The sequence below is a fragment of the Eutrigla gurnardus genome (assembly GCF_963514095.1).
Source record: "Eutrigla gurnardus genome assembly, chromosome: 18".
NCBI classification, from domain to species: domain Eukaryota; kingdom Metazoa; phylum Chordata; class Actinopteri; order Perciformes; family Triglidae; genus Eutrigla; species Eutrigla gurnardus.
In genome coordinates, this window is record NC_139929.1 from 13,945,598 (window position 1) to 13,968,262 (window position 22,665).

Sequence of the window (22,665 nt, forward strand, 5' to 3'; positions counted from 1 at the left end):
TTGTGAAGAACTCAGCGATCACTCCGGAGCATCACCTTCGAAATAACGACGAAAAGTTTGCCCACTCCCCCACCCACCTCCCCTCCTCCCCTCCTCCCCCCAGGGCTCCCCCACTAGCTCCCGTTCTAGGGGCAGCCACCGGCTCCCTTCAGCCCACTCTCCTTCTCCTTCAGCCCGTGAAAAAAGCGCCATGTTGCGGCTCCAGCTCGGCGTCAGTGAAGCCCCGCCGGGGCAGGGCGGTGCGCTTCGTCGGGCTTACCTTCGCGATCGCCTTCTTGTACCTCATGGCCGCTTGTTCGATCAGACTGTGGACTTGTATATTCCCATCTCCACACGGGACGACCACCCGGGTCCTCCCGAAACACACCGTCACTTTCATTTCACCTCCGCCGCTGTTAATCCCGACGAGGAAAAAGGCGCGTCGCGGCGACAGCGATCATCCCGAGGTGCGCGAAGGTGGCGAAACAAAAAAAAAACCCAAACTAAATCCCCCCGGTGGTTGTCGGAGGCGTCGAAGTGAAGTTGTCTTTGTGTCCTCGGGGAGAGAGAAGCCCAGCATCGGGATCTGGGTGGCGTCCTGCCTGCGTGCCGCGTTGACTCACTCACAGAAAGTTCCCAACCAGCAGCCTCCCCGGTGAGAGCGCACCACTGGCCCGAGAGCGCGTCCGCATGTCGGAGCAGGCTCGAAGAATGTCTCCGACGCCGACCAATCGGCTCCACACAGCAGGTTGGAGGAGCTGAGGGCGAAGCCGTCCAAAAGACACTTTACGTTGCTCTGCCTGCTTGTCATAGAAAGTTGCGTAACACTTATTAGTCGAGTCACAAACCCTAAAGTAAATATTATAAAAACAGATGGTTGGTTTCATATTGCCATGCTGATTAATTGTCAGTATGCCTTAACAAACATTTTTAATTTCAGTCTAATCAGTGATTGTATTTCTGTATTTAAACAGTGACAGTGCACAATAAAACTTTATACCTTATATAACCTTACACAAAACAGGGAGAGATGCATTGCACCAGGTTTTAGCAAACTTATACACTTGATCGTGCAACTTCAATAATGGGGCCAGATGAGGGGCCCCTTACATAACCCCCCAACCCATTTCCAACTTGAATACCCCCCTTTCCTCTGACTGCATGACAGTTAGTTTGTCATCATTTGTTTAAGCAAATTTAAGCAATAGCAATAGACATCATGGAGGTGGGGGGTTGAAGAATGCTTACTTGCTATACATCCCATATGTGAGTCAGGTGCCATATGAGATGCAGATCTGTGAGTTTGGGGGTTTGGGTTATAGGTGAGTCTGGGATACCCTGACTCAGGTTAAGTGCTGCAGGTCTATTACAACATCAGGTGTCTGTGACTGCCTGGAGGATCCAGCACATGTAACATGTAAACAGATGTTGAATTTCAATGAGAGGTCAGATTCATACGTGCTCTCAGAGCTGCTGAGACCAGCACTTGTGCCACTGATAGCGAAGCATATATTAATGTTATGTATAAGACTAAATTATTGAACCGCGGTGCAAAGTGAGAGGCCCGAGGCTGGCTCTGGTATGACCCAATTCACTGATAAAAAGCTGCAACCTTTCTGCGGAGCTTCCCTCGCTCCCTGCAGCTCTTACTCTTTATGATCTAATGTCGTCCAAGTGAGTGAACATGAACACCAGTGCTCAACCCCTTCTCCTAACTTTATTATCACTGTGCAAACATCTGTTTCCCTCTCACTTCAGTTTGTTTCGAGCTCCTGCATGCAAGTCTCCCTGAACCTGGCTCTTCCCTTTCTTCAGGCGTCGTTCATTCAGGGCAGAAGTGCTTTGTGTACATTAAATGCAGCCTCAGCTGTCACTGACCTTGTGGCGCAACGGTAGCGCGTCTGACTCCAGATCAGAAGGTTGCGTGTTCAAATCACGTCAGGGTCAAGCACGTGCCATTGTGTAGATTTTAACTTGAGTTAGTCCTCAGAGACCCGGATCTGTTCGGAAATCTTTCAACTGTAGAGACTCTGCTTTGACAACTGCTGCTCTTCTGCATTAATAATGCTCCCCCTGGTGGCCAAAGCACTCCATCAAAGAGCAAGAGTTTGATGACCTTTGGGACTTTTCTTCCTCTTTGTATTCCACAACATCTAAATCTCACTTATGTTCACATTTGTGGGCTGAATGTGTGTGTCTATTGTAAAGCAACACCCAAACAACACAGTATTTGGTTTTTATTTGACTTTTAGTCTGTCATATTATGATGGATTCTGTGTAACGCATGCAGATGAAATAGTCAGACCATAGTTTATGTTTGTTATAGAGGACACCAATGAGGACATCACCCTTTTGCCCCAGGAAAAAAATCAGTCATTTAGCCCATACTGCTGTAGTACGATGAGTCCCGGGCCCGGACGGTCTGTCCAATGCACATCAGGAATGCAGGGAGAGGGAGGAGGAGCCAAAGGAAATGAAGACAGCGGATTGATTGATCGAGCATTCAGCACATGGCAGTACTTAAGAGAATCTACCCAACTGCTGAACTTTTGTAGTGATGTTAAATATGGAGCTTTTGTTGTTTCCAGCGCTGCATGATGGGGATGCAGAGGAAGAGCCTGTGTGAGCAAATTACATTTAAAGTAAAGAGTGAAGGCCATTTTTTTCTCTGCCACTGTTTAGTTCACATACAGGGAAATCCAACTAGCTCTAAAACTCAAATACATGATGTTACTGAGAAAGTTACTCTCCTGTTAGTTACTTCATAAAATTGTAGTAGTAGTCAATTATCCAGACCTGAAGAATGTGGACATGCAGTATGATTTACATTCTCTTTAACTTTGCCATATCACGAATGGATGAAACAATTCTGTAAAGCAGCAAATATTTATGGATATTGGATATAAAGCCAGCCCTCCAACAATGTCTTGAGTGAAAAATAGCCATCATATTGCCATCATAAACATACACTTGTGTTCAAAGCTGCACTCATATTAAATAAAAAATCTGCCATTTCTTTTTCTTTATGGTAAAACAGTCCGTAGGTAACAAAATGATATGCTTATTCTTTATGAACAATAAAAACAATAAATAAACGGGAAGAATTAGGTCTAATTTTCTTTAGTATTTTTTGCTTTTTCATAATACAGGAAAGCAGTGATGATTCTTGGTGATATGATGTGTGTGTATGTGTGCGTGTGTGTGTGTTTCATAACTTGTGACTAGCGTGCTCTCGGGGCCATCATGATAATATGCATCGGGGCCCATCCTAACTTCATTGCGCCACTGAGAACAAGGTCTAAACAAATCCAAATTCTTCCTCTCCACACTTCCAGACTTGTCCTGCGCGGAGACAAAAGTGTGTGTGCTCTAGCTGTCAGCTGACAGCGAGGTGTTACTTCCACGGCAGACGTGCTGCGACATGGTCCCGAGAGTGGAGGAGGTCATTCCTGACACATCACAATAGATGTGTGTGATTTACTGCGCCCCCACTTCCTCCGCCAGCGTTTTCTAATACCACCTTTCTGTGTGCAACTATTGAACCCTTTGTTGATGAAAACGTATTATTAGTGAACGTGTGGACTTTGCTGTTAGCTGAGGGGGAAAGCTATTATTTAACCTGAACAGTCCCATTTGTATCGCGCTTATAGATGTCTCTCCTTGCTTGCTGCCACATCACGTACAAGAACTTGCATGTCGAGGACAGGTCCAAGACGGAACAGCGGCTACAATGAACACACATCTTTAGCTGTATTTGCTTAAAGAAGTGGCTTATTTGTGGTTTGCAGTGGTTCAGTAGCATTTCTGATGCCAGATCAGAAGATAAACTGTGCATTCCAACACCCGCCATATGATATAGTGTGCCAGATAAACGATTAAGCATGACCCAATACATAGTAGGCCAAATGCAGTATGCCCAAAATACCAGGAGGCCAGTGTCCTTTCTGCCTATTCTGACAATCCTCTGCACAGCAGATGTATGAACAAGAGGGTCAAAGTTCAATGTGCGATGTTTCGATGACGTAGTTGATGAACTTCAACAGTATGCACTTTGTAAGTGCGGCAGCAGTTTGTACTAAATGGAAAAAGAAAAATAATGCAGATTGGAACTCAGTTTGTGTTCAAATCGTATCAAGGCCAAATCTACAAAACAAAATAAGGCTTTATATTCAAGCAAGGGCAAGTTGAGCCACCGCTCTGCCATTTCTAAAACTACAGGAGAAAGTAAAAAGAGTATGACATGATGAATATATTTAATGCTATATAAGCCTACTGTAATTTTCAGAACTGTTTAGGATGATTAAGGCTTTTTCAGTGTTTAAATTGTGTTTTTCACCTTGCAGGACTGCAGCATAAACCACCACAATACCAACCATCTCAAGCAGAACTTGAGAGAAGGCTGACTCCAGAGTTGTGTCACTTGTCTTTGTATTCATTTTTATTTCATCATTGTTGTCTGTAATTCTTGCACAGTAGCCTCGTCAGACGGCTCCATGTGAATCTGCACGTGAAGATACAGCAGTTATCTGATGGCACTTCATGCCAATAAAACCTAAAGAGCTGCAGCTTAAAACACTTCAGATGTGTAGTTGATCGCACACTGAAACATCCATTGTCTACCGCTTATCCTGTATTCAGGGTCACGGGGGGGCTGGAGCCAATCCCAGCTGTCATCGAAGGCCTGGACAGGACGCCAGTCTATCACAGGGCTGACATGTAGAGACAGACAACCATTCACACTCACATTCACACCTACGGGCAATTTAGAGTCATCAATTAACCTATCCCCATCCTGCATGTCTTTGGACTGTGGGAAGAAGCTGGAGAACCCAGAGAGAACCCACGCTCACACGGGGAGAACATGCAAACTCCACACAGAAGGAACCCGGGCCGACCCGGGAATCGAACCCAGGACCCTCTTGTTGTGAGGCGAGAGTGCTACCCACTACACCACAATGCAGCCCACACTGAGACATGTCTGACATTACTTAAATCACATTCCTGCCATCAACCCAGTCTGATGCAAGCTTCTATAATAAAATCTCAAAGCATTATAACCTTCTCAATGTAACCCAAGTGTTGAGTAGTGCAGCTGAGCATGGACAATGGAGTAAGACTTTAGGTGCCATGTTGTAATCTTTTTTTTGCATTATTTGAATATGTGCATTTGTAATTCATACAATCCCCACATCACTGACCAATAGTTCAATGTGTCCTGCAACCAGCAGTTAAAATGAGCTTCATTGCTGCACCATACGGTGTCTCTGAGAGCTGAAAGGCTCCATCTGCTGGCTCCTAAATGTATCACACCCTGTCTTGTCTTCTCCCCGGGAGTCTCCTTTGTTTGGATTAAGTTTAGCCTGTAATTGCTGTGTTTGTGGGGATTGAGCCCAGTGTACACTGAGAATGTGTACTCTGATGTCATGGATTAGAACAGGGGGTCTGTGACCCCTAGGGGGTCCGCAGACTTACTGCATGGGGTCCCAGAAATGATTTGATCCCAAACCTTTTTTCTTCTAAAAATATGTCCAAAAATACACATTCACATGAATCGAACCTTTAATAAGCAAATATAAGTCTTCCAATTTATTAAATGTTATCTTGTGAAAGTTAGAAATGCCATGTTTTGATTTTATTAGGAAAATATAACAGTTCTGAAGGATTAATTACATATAGTCAACAATTCTTTCAATTACCTTTTTGACCACAGACATACTAATATTATTCTAATCAGTGGAAGATTCATGTTCTCCCAACCATCCAAGAACGGTTAGAATAATGCCTTTTCCAGCATGATGGAGCACCTCATCACCATACGGCAAAGGTGATAACTAAGTGGCTCGGGGAAAAAAACATTTTGGCATTTTGGTTTATAAGCTCTACGTTGGCTGCACGGTGGTGTAGTGGGTAGCACTCTCGCCTCACAGCAAGAGGGTCCTGGGTTCGATTCCCGGGTCGGCCTGGGTTCCTTCTGTGTGGAGTTTGCATGTTCTCCCCGTGTAAGCGTGGGTTCTCTCCGGGTTCTCCGGCTTCCTCCCACAGTCCAAAGACATGCAGGATGGGGATAGGTTAATTGATGACTCTAAATTGCCCGTAGGTGTGAATGTGAGCATGAATGGTTGTTTGTCTCTACATGTCGGCCCTGTGATAAACTGGCGTCCTGTCCAGTGATAGCTGGGATCGGCTCCAGCCCCCCCCCCGTGCCCGTGAACCTGAATACAGGATAAGCGGTAGAAAATGGATGGATGGATGGAAGCTCTACGTTAGGTCTGAGTGGTCAAACAACTCTCTGAAATGCTTTTTGAGGGATGCAAAAACGCATAGAATCGCTCAAAAACTTTTTTGATGATCGAAAGTCTCGGAGTTGGTGTGGAAACGTGTCATATATATATATATACACATATACTATATATATATATATATATATATATAAAGTATATGTATATATATATAAAGTATATGTGTATATATATATATATATATATATATATATATATATATACAGTATATAGTATACACAGTGCTGAACACTGAGCAACCGTGCTGCTGAATGAGGGGGAGGGTGGAGTGGATGGAAGGAGTGGTGAGGTAGATGGTGAACATGAAACATGATGATGTTTTATTATAAATATATGAAAAGTTTCTGGTTTAACGGCCATTACACTGTAACAGCCCTGATCCAAATAATATGGACCACACACAGACATGTCCGTTGTTTACCGAACGCAAATTTAATAGAATACCACTTCCTCCGCCCTACCCATAATACCCCTGAACATTCTGATAGGGCGTTTTAATCACGGACATGACAATTGTTACCTTCGTTAAGAAGACATACTTCACATTTTGTACCCAATTTGTTTTCAAGTTTTGAAAATAATCATTTATATAACATTTAAAAAAATTCGTCAAAAATAAATACAAATCTTGGTTTCAATCTACAGTCGATCTCCTACAGTTTAGCCTGGGACTGTGAGGTACCCAGTTAACCGTGTATGGCCGCGAGGAGGCACTGCAGGAGTCTTGGTGGTGGAGAGGCTATGTACCGGCAGGAGGAGACAAACTCTGCTCCTCTTTTCACCCCCAAAGGAGGCTAGCCGGTGGCCGTAGCTGAAAGCAGAAAGAAGCAAGTAGAAGCGACATGCAACATGCACTACCTACAAGCACTACTACCACAGTACTACTGCACTGACGCTTCACACGCACCCTGTGTGTCAGACACACACACACACACACACACACACACACACACACACACATACACACACACACACACACACACACACACACACACACACACACACACACACACTCACTCACACCCACACACATACACACACACACACACACACACACACTTTCTCTCTCTCTCACACACACACACACACACACACACACACACACACACTCACTCACACACACACACACACACACACACACACACACACACACACACTCACTCACTCACACCCACACACATACACACACACACACACACACACACTTTCTCTCTCTCACACACACACACACACACACTCACACACACACACGCACGCACACACACACACACACTCACACACACTCACACACACACATGGATGGAATGGAATTGTGTTTTTTTTTAATACATACATATATTTTTATATAAATATGTATACATTGTGGGAAAACCTGAGCGCCAGGAGAAAACCCTAAAGTGCATATTTTTGTGATTTAGTGGGAAACCTGGTAACCAGGAGACCCACGCAGACACAGGGAGTATATGCAAACTCCACACAGAGGGACGGGTGGCGGCGTCTCTGTGAGGCTGCAGTGCTGAACACTGAGCAACCGTGCTGCTGAATGAGGGGGAGGGGGGAGGAGGAGTGGGGAGGAGGAGTGGGTGGAAGGAGTGGTGAGGTAGATGGAGGTGACGGAGGTAGAGGAGGAGGGAGGGAGGAAGGATGGAGAGTCGAAGGGGTGAAGGGTGGAGAGGGGAAGGTGGGAAGGCTGGAGAGGGGAAGGGGGGAGTTACTGTTGTCCAGCCTCCGCTGAACAACCGGCAGCCTCCTCCACCTTGCTGTCGCTGCCACACAGGTTTTCCTGGTGGCTGAACATACCCCTCTTCTTCTGCTTCACCTCCCGCTCTTTCTCCTCCTTCTCCCGCTTGGCTTTCTTCTTCATCTCCTTCTCGTGCATCTTGTCCTTCATCCTTTGCAGCTCTGCCTGCGGGTCCTGGATCTTCTTCATGAAGGGAGAGAAGACTGCTTTCCTCTTCATCAGTTTCAGACAGAGCTTCTCCAGGTCCTTGTTGTCCTCCTGGACCTCTATGACTTTGGCCTGAGAGCGATATGCTTCATTTGCCAGGTCTTCCTCCATCGATTTGACGAGAGCACACTCCTGTTGGAGGTCTTTCTCCAAGCTCTTTTGCTTCTCAGCCAGATCTTTGTTGTTGTCCTCCACCTCTCGTAGCTTTGTCGCCAAGTTGTCGTTCTTGTCCAGCTCCCTTTTGAACTTTGCATCCAGAACATTTTGGGCTGTCTGCAAAGCTTCCACTTGGGTGACATGGCTTTGTTTCTCTACCAGAACCTTTGTGAGCTGGTCGTCCATTTCCTTCTTTTCAGCCTCAAGCTGGTTGACCTTTGTCTCCAGCAGAATGACGCTTGTCTCCAAGCGCTGCTGTGAAATGGCTAGGTCCTTTTGGAACTTGGTTACTAGTTCCCTTCTCTCGTCCATCAGTCGGACGTTAGTCTCCTGGCTACGTTCTTTTGCAGCCAGCTCTTTCTGAAGCTCAGCTTCTAGAGCGTCGCATCGTGTCTGCAACGCTTGGCTGCTCTCCAGTAGTTCAGTCTCTCTGCTAAGCAGCTGGTTTGTGGTCTCTGCTAGCTGCTGAGAGAGAACCTCCTTATCTTTCCTGAGTTGCAGGTTTTGGGTGTCCCCCTGGCGGACCCGCTCTTCCAAAAGGGTCACCTTCTCCTGGTCTTCAGTGTTGCTTTGGTGCGAGAGCTTTTTTATTTCTGCCTCGTACCTTGCAGCCATCTCGTCAAATCTCTGTTGACTGAGGAGGTTTGCAGCTTCGGTCTTCTCCTCCTGCACCTGAAGCTTTCTCTTCAGCTGGTAGATCTCAGACTCCTGCTTTTGTGCAGTTTCGTAGCTTTTCTTGATTTCAGCTCCGAACTGCTTCTCTCGGATCTCCATAAGACTCTCCAGATGGTTCACACGCACTTTGCGCTTGTGAATCATGTGACAGAAGTTTGTCCTTTCTGTCCAGTATTCATCCTCAAACTGCTTCAGTCCCTGAACCTCTCCGTTGTTGCAGTGGATTTTCTGCATCGCTGTAGTGACAGAAGGTTTGTGACCATACTGACGTGCTGGATGGCCCCCTGGACCGCCAGCAGATCTTTGCTGGTCTGCTTGCTGGGTTCTTCCGTCCATGGAACAGGCTGTAGCAGATTGGGGCACACTGGATTCTGACATAGACTGCATCGCTGTCGATTGAAATCCTACAGTAGTAAATCGTGTATGAAACCGTATCTGTAATAGATCGTATCTGTAATAGATTGTATCTGTACGAGATCGTATCTCAAGAACACCACACCGAATGATGTGCTTGTCTGCTATTTATACAATCTGTAGACTCATGGATCAAAGCCACTGCCTTTGATCCCTTGAGTTCAGATTCTGGAATCCAAGCCACTGCCTCAATCCTGTAATGTCACTCTGTGATGTCACTCTGTGATGTCATCAGAATGGACTATGAAGGAAAACATTTCAATAATGCACATCACACCGTGACATCACACTGATGTCATCAGAATGGACATGACTGAAAAGGGGGGGTGGAATGATGTTATTCATTCACATTTTGAACTTGTATTTGGGTTTGTTTTTGTCACACTTTTGTTTTACTATATTTATTGTGTTTTTTTTTTACTATATATGTATGTGTGTATCTAAATATATATATATATATATGTGTGTGTATATATATATATATATGTGTATATATATATATGTGTATATATATATATATAAAAAGTATATATATGTGTGTGTATATATATATATATATTATATATATATATATATATATTAGGGCTGCACAAAAAATCGTTAAAAAATCGCGATCTCGATTCACACATACACGTGATCTAATTTCTAGACATATCTATGATTTACTTTGTGGACAATTTGAATACAATCATTTCTGATACTGTCTATCTTGTAATTTTACTGGGTAAACATCATATTCATACTTGTAAATGGAACGGAAGCTCTCGGTCTTACAAATTGTTCACGTACAATTTTGACAACTATGTCGGGTCACTAAAGGTCACTGACAAAAAAAAACAGAAAAGCTAAAGAATTGCATCTGTTTCACACAGTTCTAATGTCTCCTTTGCCTTTGTATTTATTTACTTTTCAGTAGGACTCATTATTTCCTGTTTATATTTCGTTGCTGTTATTTCATTTCCACCATTGACATTAATCTATCTTATCTATATCTTTAACTTTTGTATATTGCGTCCCTGTTCTAAAAAATAAGTTAAAAAAGAAAGCTTTATTTTGATATATATTTTCAAAGACAGTTATTTGAAGACTTAAAAAAAGAAAATAAATTTGCACTTATCAAACATCTCTCAGAAGAAACACATCCTGTTGAAACATGAATACTTGAGATGAACTGGAGGTGAGAAAAAAAGAAAGAAAAGTACAAAAACTCTGAACGGTACAGGGATCCAAATGAAGCGACGACAGAGCAGGCCAGTTTGTGTGTGTGTTGGGTTTGTCCCCCTTTTGTTTTACTATATTTATTGTGTTTTTTTTTTACTATATATGTATGTGTGTATCTAAATATATATATATATATATATATATATATATATATATATATATATATATATATATGTGTGTGTGTATATATATATATATATGTGTATATATATATATGTGTATATATATATATATAAAAAGTATATATATGTGTGTGTATATATATATATATATATATATATATTAGGGCTGCACAAAAAATCGTTAAAAAATCGCGATCTCGATTCACACATACACGTGATCTAATTTCTACACACAGCGATTCTGAAGCATTTTATATCTCGAGCTGCATTACAAATGCTCCTATTTCCTTCGAGATTTTTTGAAGCGCCCCCAAACGCAGCACTGCCGCTGCCTCCTCCCTCAACCTATGGTAAAGCGTCTTTACAACACGTGATTCAGTGGAGGAGGCCGCCTGCAGTCGAGTGTTTGGAAAGAGTGAGTGAGAGTTAAAGCGGAGGAAAGGAAGGTTGAATGGATGGCAACGAAAACCCAGGCGGTAGTGGCGAGAGTCACCCATCCACCCGAACCGACCTCGTGCCCAAAAAAGGTTTGCATTCGGTGGTGTGGAGGTGGCCCTGATAAACACTGTACAACATGAGGGATTTCGGAAGATGATAAACACTCACAACAAACGGTACTAGATGCCCTCCCGGAACTACTTTTCAAACATTGCGCTCCCGAACATGTACAATAAGCAGCGGGCAGTGGTCGAGGCAGAATTGTGGGAAATCGATCATTTTCCCGCTACATCTGATTTATGGTCCAGTCGGACCATGGAGCCGTATTTGAGCCTGACGGTTCATTTTATTGCGCCTGATTCACTATCAGCCGCATGTCTAATTTTTTTTTTTGTTGTAAAAATTACTTATCTTCCAATGATAGAACTACTACTATGCCTCTGCCAAAGCAACACGTTTTTTTGTCTTGTTAAAGTTCATCAATGCAATAAACATTTTGTGGAAAAAAAATCGTGCAAGAGAATTGTGATCTCAATTCTAAGCAAAAAAATCGTGATTCACATTTTTTCCAGAATCGTGCAGCCCTAAAACGTGATTAACACAGTTGGTTATCTTTAAAGATGGAAGACATATCTATGATTTACTTTGTGGACAATTTGAATACAATCATTTCTGATACTGTCTATCTTGTAATTTTACTGGGTAAACATCATATTCATACTTGTAAATGGAACGGAAGCTCTCGGTCTTACAAATTGTTCACGTACAATTTTGACAACTATGTCGGGTCACTAAAGGTCACTGACAAAAAAACCCAGAAAAGCTAAAGAATTGCATCTGTTTCACACAGTTCTAATGTCTCCTTTGCCTTTGTATTTATTTACTTTTCAGTAGGACTCATTATTTCCTGTTTATATTTCGTTGCTGTTATTTCATTTCCACATTGACATTAATCTATCTTATCTATATCTTTAACTTTTGTATATTGCGTCCCTGTTCTAAAAAATAAGTTAAAAAAGAAAGCTTTATTTTGATATATATTTTCAAAGACAGTTATTTGAAGACTTAAAAAAAGAAAATAAATTTGCACTTATCAAACATCTCTCAGAAGAAACACATCCTGTTGAAACATGAATACTTGAGATGAACTGGAGGTGAGAAAAAAAGAAAGAAAAGTACAAAAACTCTGAACGGTACAGGGATCCAAATGAAGCGACGACAGAGCAGGCCAGTTTGTGTGTGTGTTGGGTTTGTCCCCACTCAACATTAGTAGACTACTTAGTTTGTCACATTCTGTTTAAACCTGGTATTTCTGCACAGATAAAGATCAGGCAACACTTATTTTATTAGTATGACATTATATATAGTAAGCATATCCAATAACGCCAGAGCTTCATAACGTCTCAAAGTAAAATCCCTGTAACAGTCTGTGAAGCTCAGAGTTGGACCCAAAAAGCAGGAGACAAAAAGGCAGTTCAAAGAAAAAGGCATATTTATTGTCTCACCAAGGCACAAAAAACAAAACTAAAGGAGACCCACAGGAAAAGGCTGCAGGCGGCTGCGTAGAAACAATTCAGCGTGACCAGCTGGAGCACTGTGGCACGACCGAACGAGACGGAATTATCTGGCAGCACTGGGGAGGCTGAGCCGGTCTTTATGGAGGAGGAGAGTGATTGCAGAGTAATGACAGGTGCTTCACTGAGCCAGTCGGCCACGCCCCTCCGCCAGAGCCTGTACCACAGGGGAGACAATTAAGGTGAAACAGAAAACACAACAAACGTACACCCATAGGGCCCTAGTTTCGTGGGGCAGCGCAGGGCGGCGCAGGGTGGCGGAGCCGGCGTAATGCAAGTTTCGACCCGCGCAGCCTTGCGCACGGTCAGTTTGGCAGTTTGGTGGATCGCCTGCACCAAGATGGGTGTGGCGGCGCAGCAGGGGGAGGCGTCACAGATTCAGCTTGGCGTAGCGGAAGTTTCGTGGCAAAAAGCCTCGCCGAGACTTCGCCGAAAGCCCGCCAGCTCCAACCTAGTCTACTCTTGGCGTAAGGCGCAAATAAAGTCCATTCATTCAAGGCAAATTACAGCTGGCGGAGTGGAAGTTTGGTTGACCGGCGCGCAGTGCGCACACGTCACCGAGACCTCACAGGCAGGTTTCCACAGTTCCAGGCACATTTAAATGCAATAAATAATCACAACAAACACTATTTAATGGAACTAATTGAATCAACACGTGAATTTATATCTATATAGATTGTCCCGTCACATCTGACCTCAGATCAAAGGCGGATGGCACGCGTAACTGAAACTTAGCCTCTTGGACCAAAACATCTCCCTCTCTCTCTCCTGTTTTTTATAATATCGGCATTGTTATTATTATGATACGCACGCACAGCGCGTGATGTGGGAGCGGCGGCGCTGCTTCTGTCATCAGGGTTGTCAAGTGACTGCACTGAACCTCCCCTAACGCATTAAAGGTGAGGAGAGAAGCTCATTTGATTGGTGAAGATCTGAATCGGCTGTATTAATCCCAGTCCACGCCTCGTCTCCTCCTCGTCTCCTCCTCGTCTCCCACTCACGCCTTCTTCTCCTCCCTCTTTCCCACTTGCGCGGGTGGGCGAGACGGGAGGCGTGCCTGCTCGAGCCTGCACGATGCACGAAACTTGCAAAGTCCAGGCGGACACACCCCGTCGGCGTGGCGCACGTGGGCTGCGCGCTGACTACGCCTAGTCTACGAAACTAGGGCCCATAAAATCACAAGCCACAACAGTGTCCCCCCATCAATGGACGCCACCTGGCGTCCAACCGGGCTTTCCCGGGAACCTCTCATAGAAGGCCGTCAAAAGGTCTAGGTCCAGAATCATTGAGCGAGAGATCCAGGAGCGCTCCTCGGGACCGTACCCCTCCCAGTCCACCAGGTACTGGTAACCACGGCCCCGCCTGCGGACGTCGAGAACCTGGTTGACCGTGAAAGCCAGGTGACCATCAACCAGACGGGGGGCGGAGGGGGGGATCCATTGGGGGATGAAGGGGGCTGTCCATCACAGGTTTGACGAGAGACACATGAAAGACGGGGTGTACATTGAGTGCGGCAGGGAGTCGTAGTTGGATGGCACTGGGATTCACTATGCAATCAATGGTGTATGGGCCGATGTACCTGGGAGCCTTTTTCCTGGAATCTGTGTGCAGAGGAAGGTCACGTGAGGAGAGCCAAACTTGTTGGCGTATAGTCTGGGGCAGGTGTCCGGTGGCGGTCGGCGATCTGCCGGTTCCGGGCAGCTGTCCTTTCCAGAGCGGCGCGGGCTTCCCGACAGACCCGGCGTGCCCGACAGAAATGGGCCTGGACTGATGGCACCGCCACTTCGGTCTCCTGACTGGGGAACAGGGGGGGGTTGGAAACCATTCATTACCATGAAGGGGGACATACCGGTGGCAGAGCAGACAAGGGAGTTGTGGGAGTACTCCACCCAGGGCAGGTGTGTAGACCAGGAGGCCGGGAGACATGACGCCACACAGCGCAGGGAGGATTCGAGGTTCTGGTTAGCCCGTTCCGTCTGGCCGTTTGACTGAGGATGTTAACCGGAGGTTAGACTTGAAGCAACGCCGAGGGTCTCACAGAAGTCCCTCCACACCTGTGATGTAAACTGGGGGCCTCTGTCTGAAACTACATCCTGGGGGATGCCATGAAGGCGAAACGCATGCCGAACAAGCATGTCAGCTGTCTCCATTGCAGATGGGAGCTTGGGGAGGGGGACAAAATGGACAGCCTTAGAGAATCGGTCGATAATAAATAGGTATGCACACGACTCTCAGTCCTCTAATACTAGAACTAGGTAGTTCAATTGAACATAACTATGTTTTAATAATATATTTAAGTTTTTGACTTTTCCTAAAACGGTGTTGTGCTGCACTCCCTATTGTTAATTATAGTCAAGATAAATCCGGATTAAAAACACGCGGGCATTTATACCTATAACCAATACCAGGAAAAATGTACCCGTATATAAAAATGCATTTATTCCAAAAAATTTATTCGAGCGAAAACAGTCTTGTGGTGGCGTCAGCGCTTCGGTCGCAACAAGGTCGGTCCTTCAGTGCTGATCACTGTGCAACCTTGAGTAGACGTCGTCCAAACCAACCAGACTCCTGTAGAAGACGAGGTGGACAATGCTGATGTGCCCTCCTGTGCCACACAAAATGAGTAAGAGATGCTTTTACGGTTTGTTATTTTACTGATGTTTCTTTTATGTTGTTTACCTGCCTTACCTTCATCGTTGGGACCGGCCCATACAGTAGAATAACCATCCGTGTTTTTTTTATCACTAGTGGCAACCAGGACGAAGAGACCGTCGAAGATGTCAATGAAGTTTCAGCCTTCGTTTAGGATGAGGAAGAAGATGAAGTAACCTCCACATCGCTGCCTTCTTTTGCCCCGGAAAATAGGTATGAGACCATTTTACTGTCTAGGAAGTCTCTTCTTTTTTCATATTTTTCCATGATTACGGTTTGTTTTTTTACTGATGTTTCTTTTATGTTGTTCACCTCCCTTACGTTCATCGTTGGGACCGGCCCATACAGTAGAATAACCATCCGTGTTTTCTTTATCACTAGTGGCAACTGGGACGAAGAGACCGTCGAAGATGTCAATGAAGTTTCAACCTTCGTTAAGGATGAGGAAGAAGATGAAGTAAGCTCCACATCGACACGGCAAATAGGTATGAGATCATTTTACCGTCTAGAAAGTCTCTTCTTTTTTCATATTTTTCCATGATTATGGTTTATTTGACTGATTTTTCAATTCTCAATATACATGTAAATGAAAAGAAAAGTATTTTTCAATCTGCTAATGTGCCCAAAATGTTTGTGTTTACTTCATCAGCAGTGTCAATGCTGCTTATGAGTCTAAGCAAGACGTCGACCAGGAGGTTTCGAACACCATCAAAGCGTTCCTCTTTATTGAAACGGATGAAGAAAATAAAACATCAGATGGAACGCTGCCTTCTTCTTCCCTGGAAAATAGGTATGAGATGATTTTACTGTCTACAAAGTCTCATGTAATTCATTATTGTTTCCACTAATTGTCAATATAAATGATTTTTAAATATATTTTTTCCAATCTGCTAATAATTACACACAATGTTTCTTTACCTTCATGAGCAGTGTCAACCCGGCCGAACAGTTTGAGGAAGACAAACACTACAAGGAAGACAAACACTCTGAGGAAGATGACCACTCTAACGAAGACGAACACTCCGAGTTATTCCGTCAGCCGTTTTGGCCGCTCAGCTCAGTCTGGTAAGTGTTTGGCAGCTTTTTGGGAATGAGTCGACTTCCAAGGTCACACTAAAGGTCACGTTCCACTTCTTCTTGGGATGTACCATTAACAAACGTGTTTCCATCCTCTCAGGGCACTTCCTGTGTGACGGGGCCAAAAGAGACGAGGGGCCAGTTGGCATAAAAGACCACTACGACGACGGGCAGGTCAACACTGTATGTACTCAAAAACGTTTCTTTTATAAGACTCGTGGAAACACACATATGACGTTTGTGTGAATGAGCTATATAGCATTGATAAAAACACCCTACTAACATGTGTTTTTACCTTTTCAGGACAAAGAGATGGACCCATCAAACACAGACCTGCAAGCAGCAGGGTGTATTTTTTAACCCTCAGACATCACTTTACTTTATTGGATATTTATTTATTTATTTTAATATTGACTTTGGTGTATTCTTTGTTTTTTTGTATAGCATAAGATTTAAAATGCAATACCCTAAATAGGCACTAGGGACATAGATGTCCACTTAGATGTTACGGCCCTTGTTGTTTTGTGTGCTGCTATGCATGTGTTGTTTCCTTTTCTGTCTAGTTTTTCCTCTCCTAGATTTTCCCTTGTGGTCACGTGACCAATGCACTTTATGCTGGTTATTAGAGAGCATCAGAATGTTGTCTACATTGCATGCATTATGACTTTGAAAAACTAACCCTAACCCTAAATGTCATCAAAACGTACTTTAATGCCGAAACGGCCTTAAAATGCTGCATTATGCTGCATTTTCCACTATGAATGAAACGAATGGAAGCCATTTTTCACTGCAGGGAATTGTGCATGCGCACTGGTGTCATTTTGATATTCGTAGGATAATACACGAAAAAAATGTACATATTCGTAGGAAAATACACGAAAAAATTGTACATGACTTTTCGTACGTTTCCATACGAACCCCTTCATGAGAATACGTTGCACACACACACACACACACACACACACACACACACGCGCACACAGGAGCAGATGTTACAACTTTTGACGGGAACCATTTATGTTCTCACGGGAAAACTCCACCCACATTCAGTGGACACCGGACACTCAACAGGGGAGGGGCAAAACCTATAAAAGATTCTCTGCATGGGAGTCCTACCAACATTACACTCTGTCAGGCAGACTAAATGAGCAGCCTAAGCAAAAAGGATGACAGTCCAGGAGGCTCTGGAAGTCATCCTTGATCATGACAGTGAAATAGAGGAGGTTGTGTCTGAAGACGAAGACTATCTTGAGCTAAATTCTGATTCTAATGATTCTGATTTTGAACCAGATAAGGGAGTTGCTATTCCTATTCCTCCAAGCAAGACATTCATGTCAAAAAATTGTGAAATACAGTGGTCTTCATCCCCAAATATGCGTCAGGCAAAACTGTCTGCAGAAAACATAATAAAGACAGTGCCAGGGCCCACTAGGATGGCAGTGAGTCGTGTGACTGACATCAAGTCAGCTTTTGAGCTGGTCATGCCAGATTCAATACAAAAAATCATTCTGGAAATGACTAATATAGAAGGGAGGCGTGTTTTTGGGGAGAAGTGGAAGGAGCTGGACAAAACACATTCAGATGCGTATTTGGGGCTCCTCATCCTGGCTGGGGTCTATAAGTCGAAGGATGAATCGACAGCCAGTCTGTGGGATGCAGAGACTGGCAGGGCTATATTTCGAGCCACAATGTCTCTGGAGACTTTTCACATTTTCTCCAGAGTAATCCGATTTGATAATCGAGAGACAAGGGCTGGTAGACGGGAGAGAGACAAGCTGGCAGCTATTAGGACAATGTGGGACAAATGGGTAGAGCAACTTCCACTACTGTACAACCCAGGCCCTAATATCACAGTGGATGAAAGGCTGGTGGCATTCAGAGGTCGCTGCCCATTTAGGCAATATATGCCTTCCAAACCAGCTAAATATGGTATAAAAATCTGGGCAGCATGTGATGCAAACACCAGCTATGCACTGAACATGCAGGTTTACACTGGAAAGCCGGTTGGAGGAGCCCCAGAGAAGAATCAGGGCACAAGGGTCGTGCTTGACATGGCACAGGGTCTCAGGGGGCACAACATAACCTGTGACAATTTTTTCACAAACTACAATTTGGGTCAGGAGCTTCGAAAGAGAAAGCTCACAATGGTCGGAACTGTCCGAAAGAACAGGGCTGAACTCCCTGCTGAGCTGCTGGTAATCAAGAACAGGGCCCCTCAATCTTCCATGTTTGCCTTCACAGACACCACAGCCCTGGTGTCTTATTGCCCCAAAAAGGGAAAAAGGGTTGTGCTCATGAGCACTCTGCACACAAATGCTGAAATCAGCACAAGAGAGGACCAGAAACCAAGCATGATCCTTGATTATAATGCCACCAAAGAGGGGGTAGACAACTTGGACAAAGGAACAGGGTCCCACAGCACCAAACGAATCACCAAATTTCCTGACTGGAATGTGTCAAAGCTGTACAAGAGGAGCTGGGGAAGGCGCTTGTGACACCGCACATCCAACGGAGGCAGCACCTGCCAAGGACCCCAGCCGCTGCAGCCATGGTGAGGGAGATCCAGGAGAGGACTGCACCAAGTACTACACCAGTGTGAGAGGTAAGTAAATAAGTCAGTGTGTGTATATGTTTGTGTGTGTGTATGGGTGTGTATGTGTGTGTGTGCATGTGTGTGTATAAGTGTATCAGAGTGTGTTATGTCTATCTTGGTATCAGCAAAAAGACACCATAGTAAAGTAATCATGGTCCTCTTGTTTCTAGGTTGCTGCTGAGGGGAAAAGAAAGAGGAAGAGGTGCCAGGTCTGCAGGCCATCTGATGATGTCAAGACAAGCATGACCTAATTCATTTGCACAAAGCACAGTGTGATGACATGTCACTCGTGTGCTGTGTAGATGTACAGACACATATTGCGATTGCTTGTTTGTTGTATTGCGATTTTGTTCATTTCTGAGAGACATGTCACTAGTGGATGCCACTCTCCAGATTCAGCAGACTACTGATGTACTGACAGCCATGAAAGAGAGTGGCGGTAAATCCACACTGAAGGCTGAACAGCGCCTGTTTTAAAGATGTTCAACTTGTTGAGTGCAGGTCAGTTTTATCAGTCTGTGATTGACGGCCTTAAAAGGCAAATCCCGGAATCAGATCTTGTCCACATGTTAAAACCCCTGGATAAGCACTTCTGGCCACAGGACCACAACGCATTAATCCTGTATGGAGAAAATGAAGTACGGACACTAGCTAAAAAACTCGGCGAGTCAATTCAGGTCATCGCCTGTCCACATCATGTGCTTCTCGACCAACAGCAAAGGAAGCTGATCCCAGGCCTGTGTGGTCACTTCTGTTTTAAGGTGAGGGCTAGTCTGTATAAACTGTATTATTAAAGTCCCAGTCGGCAAGTCTGGCGGATCCAGGGCACTCTAATGTTTACAACTCTCACGCTCATCCCCCACGACCACCGAGCTCCTTCCCCTCGACTCCGTGCCCTTTGAAATCCCTTAGATCACGCCACCTTTGAAATGCAGGTCTGATGTTGACTCTGGTTTTATCACGGGCACCGTCGCAATCTTTCTTGACCCGGGCCTTGTTGATGTTTTGCAAAACAAACAGGCTCTACGTGCACGTAGAAGTGCGTAGAGGCGCGTTTTTTTTTTTTTTTCTAAAACCGGACGATTTATGTTGTTCTATAGGAGCATAAAAAAAATGTTGCTGACTGGGACTTTAATTGTTAGCACTGTGTTGTATATGATGTTACTGAGGATTGAATCTTAATTATGATGGTCACGCGTGAGTGGTGTCATTGATTGGCTTGTTGATGCGTGTTTCAGAGGTTATTTTACGCATGTTAATGCAGACTTGATTCCTTGTAACCAGACTGGCATGTTTTGGTTTTGATGCGTGTGGAGGTTGGATGTGATATGTGCTTATGTGCTGGCATACAGGCTTGTAATAATGGATGTGTTTTGAGTAAGTCCTCGCTCTGAGGCACTAGGGATGGGAAGAAATATCGTTTGGCAAAATATCGTGATACAAAACGTGACGATACGCATCGAGTTTGAAAACAATGGATCGCGAAATGAAGACTAGATGGCACTGCCACATGATTTGTGTAGTTTATAAATAATTGTGTGTGTGTTTGTGTGTATATATGTGCGGCAGGCATACAGTCTATGGTGGCAGGCTGGCAGCACCATCCGAGAAACGGTGCAGGTCACAGTCAGGTCACAGCGCATGCTGCAACAACAGTGTTGTTACAACACTGTACAGCAAGCTAACAAACATTAGCACCAACTACCTTGCCCTCAAACCGCCGAACAATGGAGTCGAATGAGGTCGAAATTGAGGACGCTCCGCCTGGATACAGGTCATTTGTCTGGCAGTATTTTGGCTTTCTCATTAAAAAAGACAAAGACGGCAATAGAGTAACTGACAAGACTAAGACTGTGTGTAAGCAATGCTATGCCGTCACTCCGTACACCACCGCCAACACAACAAACATGAACCACCACCTTCAACGTCACCATAAAAATGTGAAGACGGCCCCAGAGAAAACAGGCCTACCAAAGGGACAGCTGACCATGAAACAAGCACTGACACCAACTCTACCCCCGTCAAGTCTGCGTGCAAAACAGATAGCCAGGCTCATTGGCGAGTTCATAGCGGACTATATGGCTCCATTTAACATTGTAGAGAACAGAAAATTCATCCAAATGTTCAAGGTGCTGGAGCCCAAGTTTAAGATGCCATGCCGAGGACATTTTTCAGAGAAGGTAATCCCGGAAATTTACAATGAAACCAAACAAAGCGTGAAAGAGTGTCTCAAAAATGCCGACTGCATTGCCCTGACCACCGACGGCTGGACGTCGCGTGCAACACAGAGTAATATCACCATAACGGCACAAGTCATCGACGAGAAATGGGAGAGTAAAAGCTTTGTGTTGCAAACTCGTGAGCTAAGTGAAAGTCATACTGGTGTTAACATAGCTCACGTGTTGAGAAATGCAGTGAGAGAGTGGGAGATAACGAGGCCACAAACAACCATTGCTTGTGTCACAGTCACAGACAACGCAAGCAATATGGACATTGCAGTGAGAGAGAGTGGTCTCCATCCTCACATCAAGTGCTTGGCGCACGTTGTGAATTTGGCCAGTAAGCAAGCCTTGGCTGTTTCCCGCGTCACACGCCTTCTTGGCTGTGTGCGAAGTGTAACTACATTCTTTCACAAGAGCACCACGGCCACCGCCGTCCTGGCCAACAAGCAAACCCAGTTGGAGCTGCCTCGGCATAAGCTCATCACCGATGTCCAGACCAGGTGGAATAGCACGTACGAAATGCTCGCGCGCTACCTGGAACAACAAGCAGCTGTCTCAGCAGCGCTGAGCAGCCCAGAAATCCGAAGGAATGCGAGAGAAATCGACACCCTGGATAACACTGATATATCAGATGCAGAAGACATAGTGAAACTGCTTAAGCCACTGAAGACAGCCACAACAGTTGTCTGTGATGAAAAAGAGCCCACTGTTTCACTTATAATGCCACTGAAGTACATAATCGAGCAAAGCATGTCACCAGACGAAAATGACACACAGACCATCGCCAACATGAAAAGCGCAATCCTACTCGACATCTCGGACCGGTATTCTGGGGACTGTAATGATATGCTGCAGGAGTGCACAGCGCTTGACCCACGATTCCAAAGCCTGTCCCATCTGAATAATGAACAACGCGAGTTTGTCTATGCCCGGATACGTGAAAAAGCTGCAGGACTTCATTTGCAACGCAACCAGGTAGACTAACTTTCATTGAAAAAAAAATAGAGGTGTGCTGTGCGTGTGTGTAACTGTGTATAGGCTACAGCCTGAAAACGTATATCTTATATCGATTGTTTTTTTTAAATTAGTCAATCCGAGTGAATGAGTGAGAGATGGAGAGAGTGTGTCTGTAGCTGTGTCCCAATTCAGGGTCTGCAGCCTTCGGAGGCTGCATTCGAAGGCCGCTTACGTCACAGAGCTGCGCAAAGGCTGTCCCAATTCGTCTAAATTCGAAGGCTCCGACAAATGCGGCCGACAAATGTGTCCTCCTTTTCCCTGTATTCGGAGGATGCACC

General features: G+C 44.7%; 1 protein-coding gene across 6 annotated transcripts in view; it reads right to left on the reverse strand.

Moving 5' to 3' along the window:
- Positions 1 to 721, reverse strand: part of LOC311029107 (partitioning defective 3 homolog) — a 316,803-nt gene extending 316,082 nt beyond the window's left edge. For 4 of the 6 annotated variants that reach the window (XM_084034046.1, XM_084034045.1, XM_084034042.1 and 1 more), the window contains exon 1: positions 260 to 720. In XM_084034046.1, the coding sequence (XP_083890172.1) occupies positions 260 to 379 (120 nt within the window). In that variant the 5' untranslated portion in view covers positions 380 to 720. Of the gene's footprint in view, positions 1 to 259 lie in introns of all 6 variants that reach the window. The other 2 variants (XM_084034041.1, XM_084034044.1) reach the window with 2 other exon arrangements.
- Positions 722 to 22,665: the final 21,944 nt, after the last annotated feature.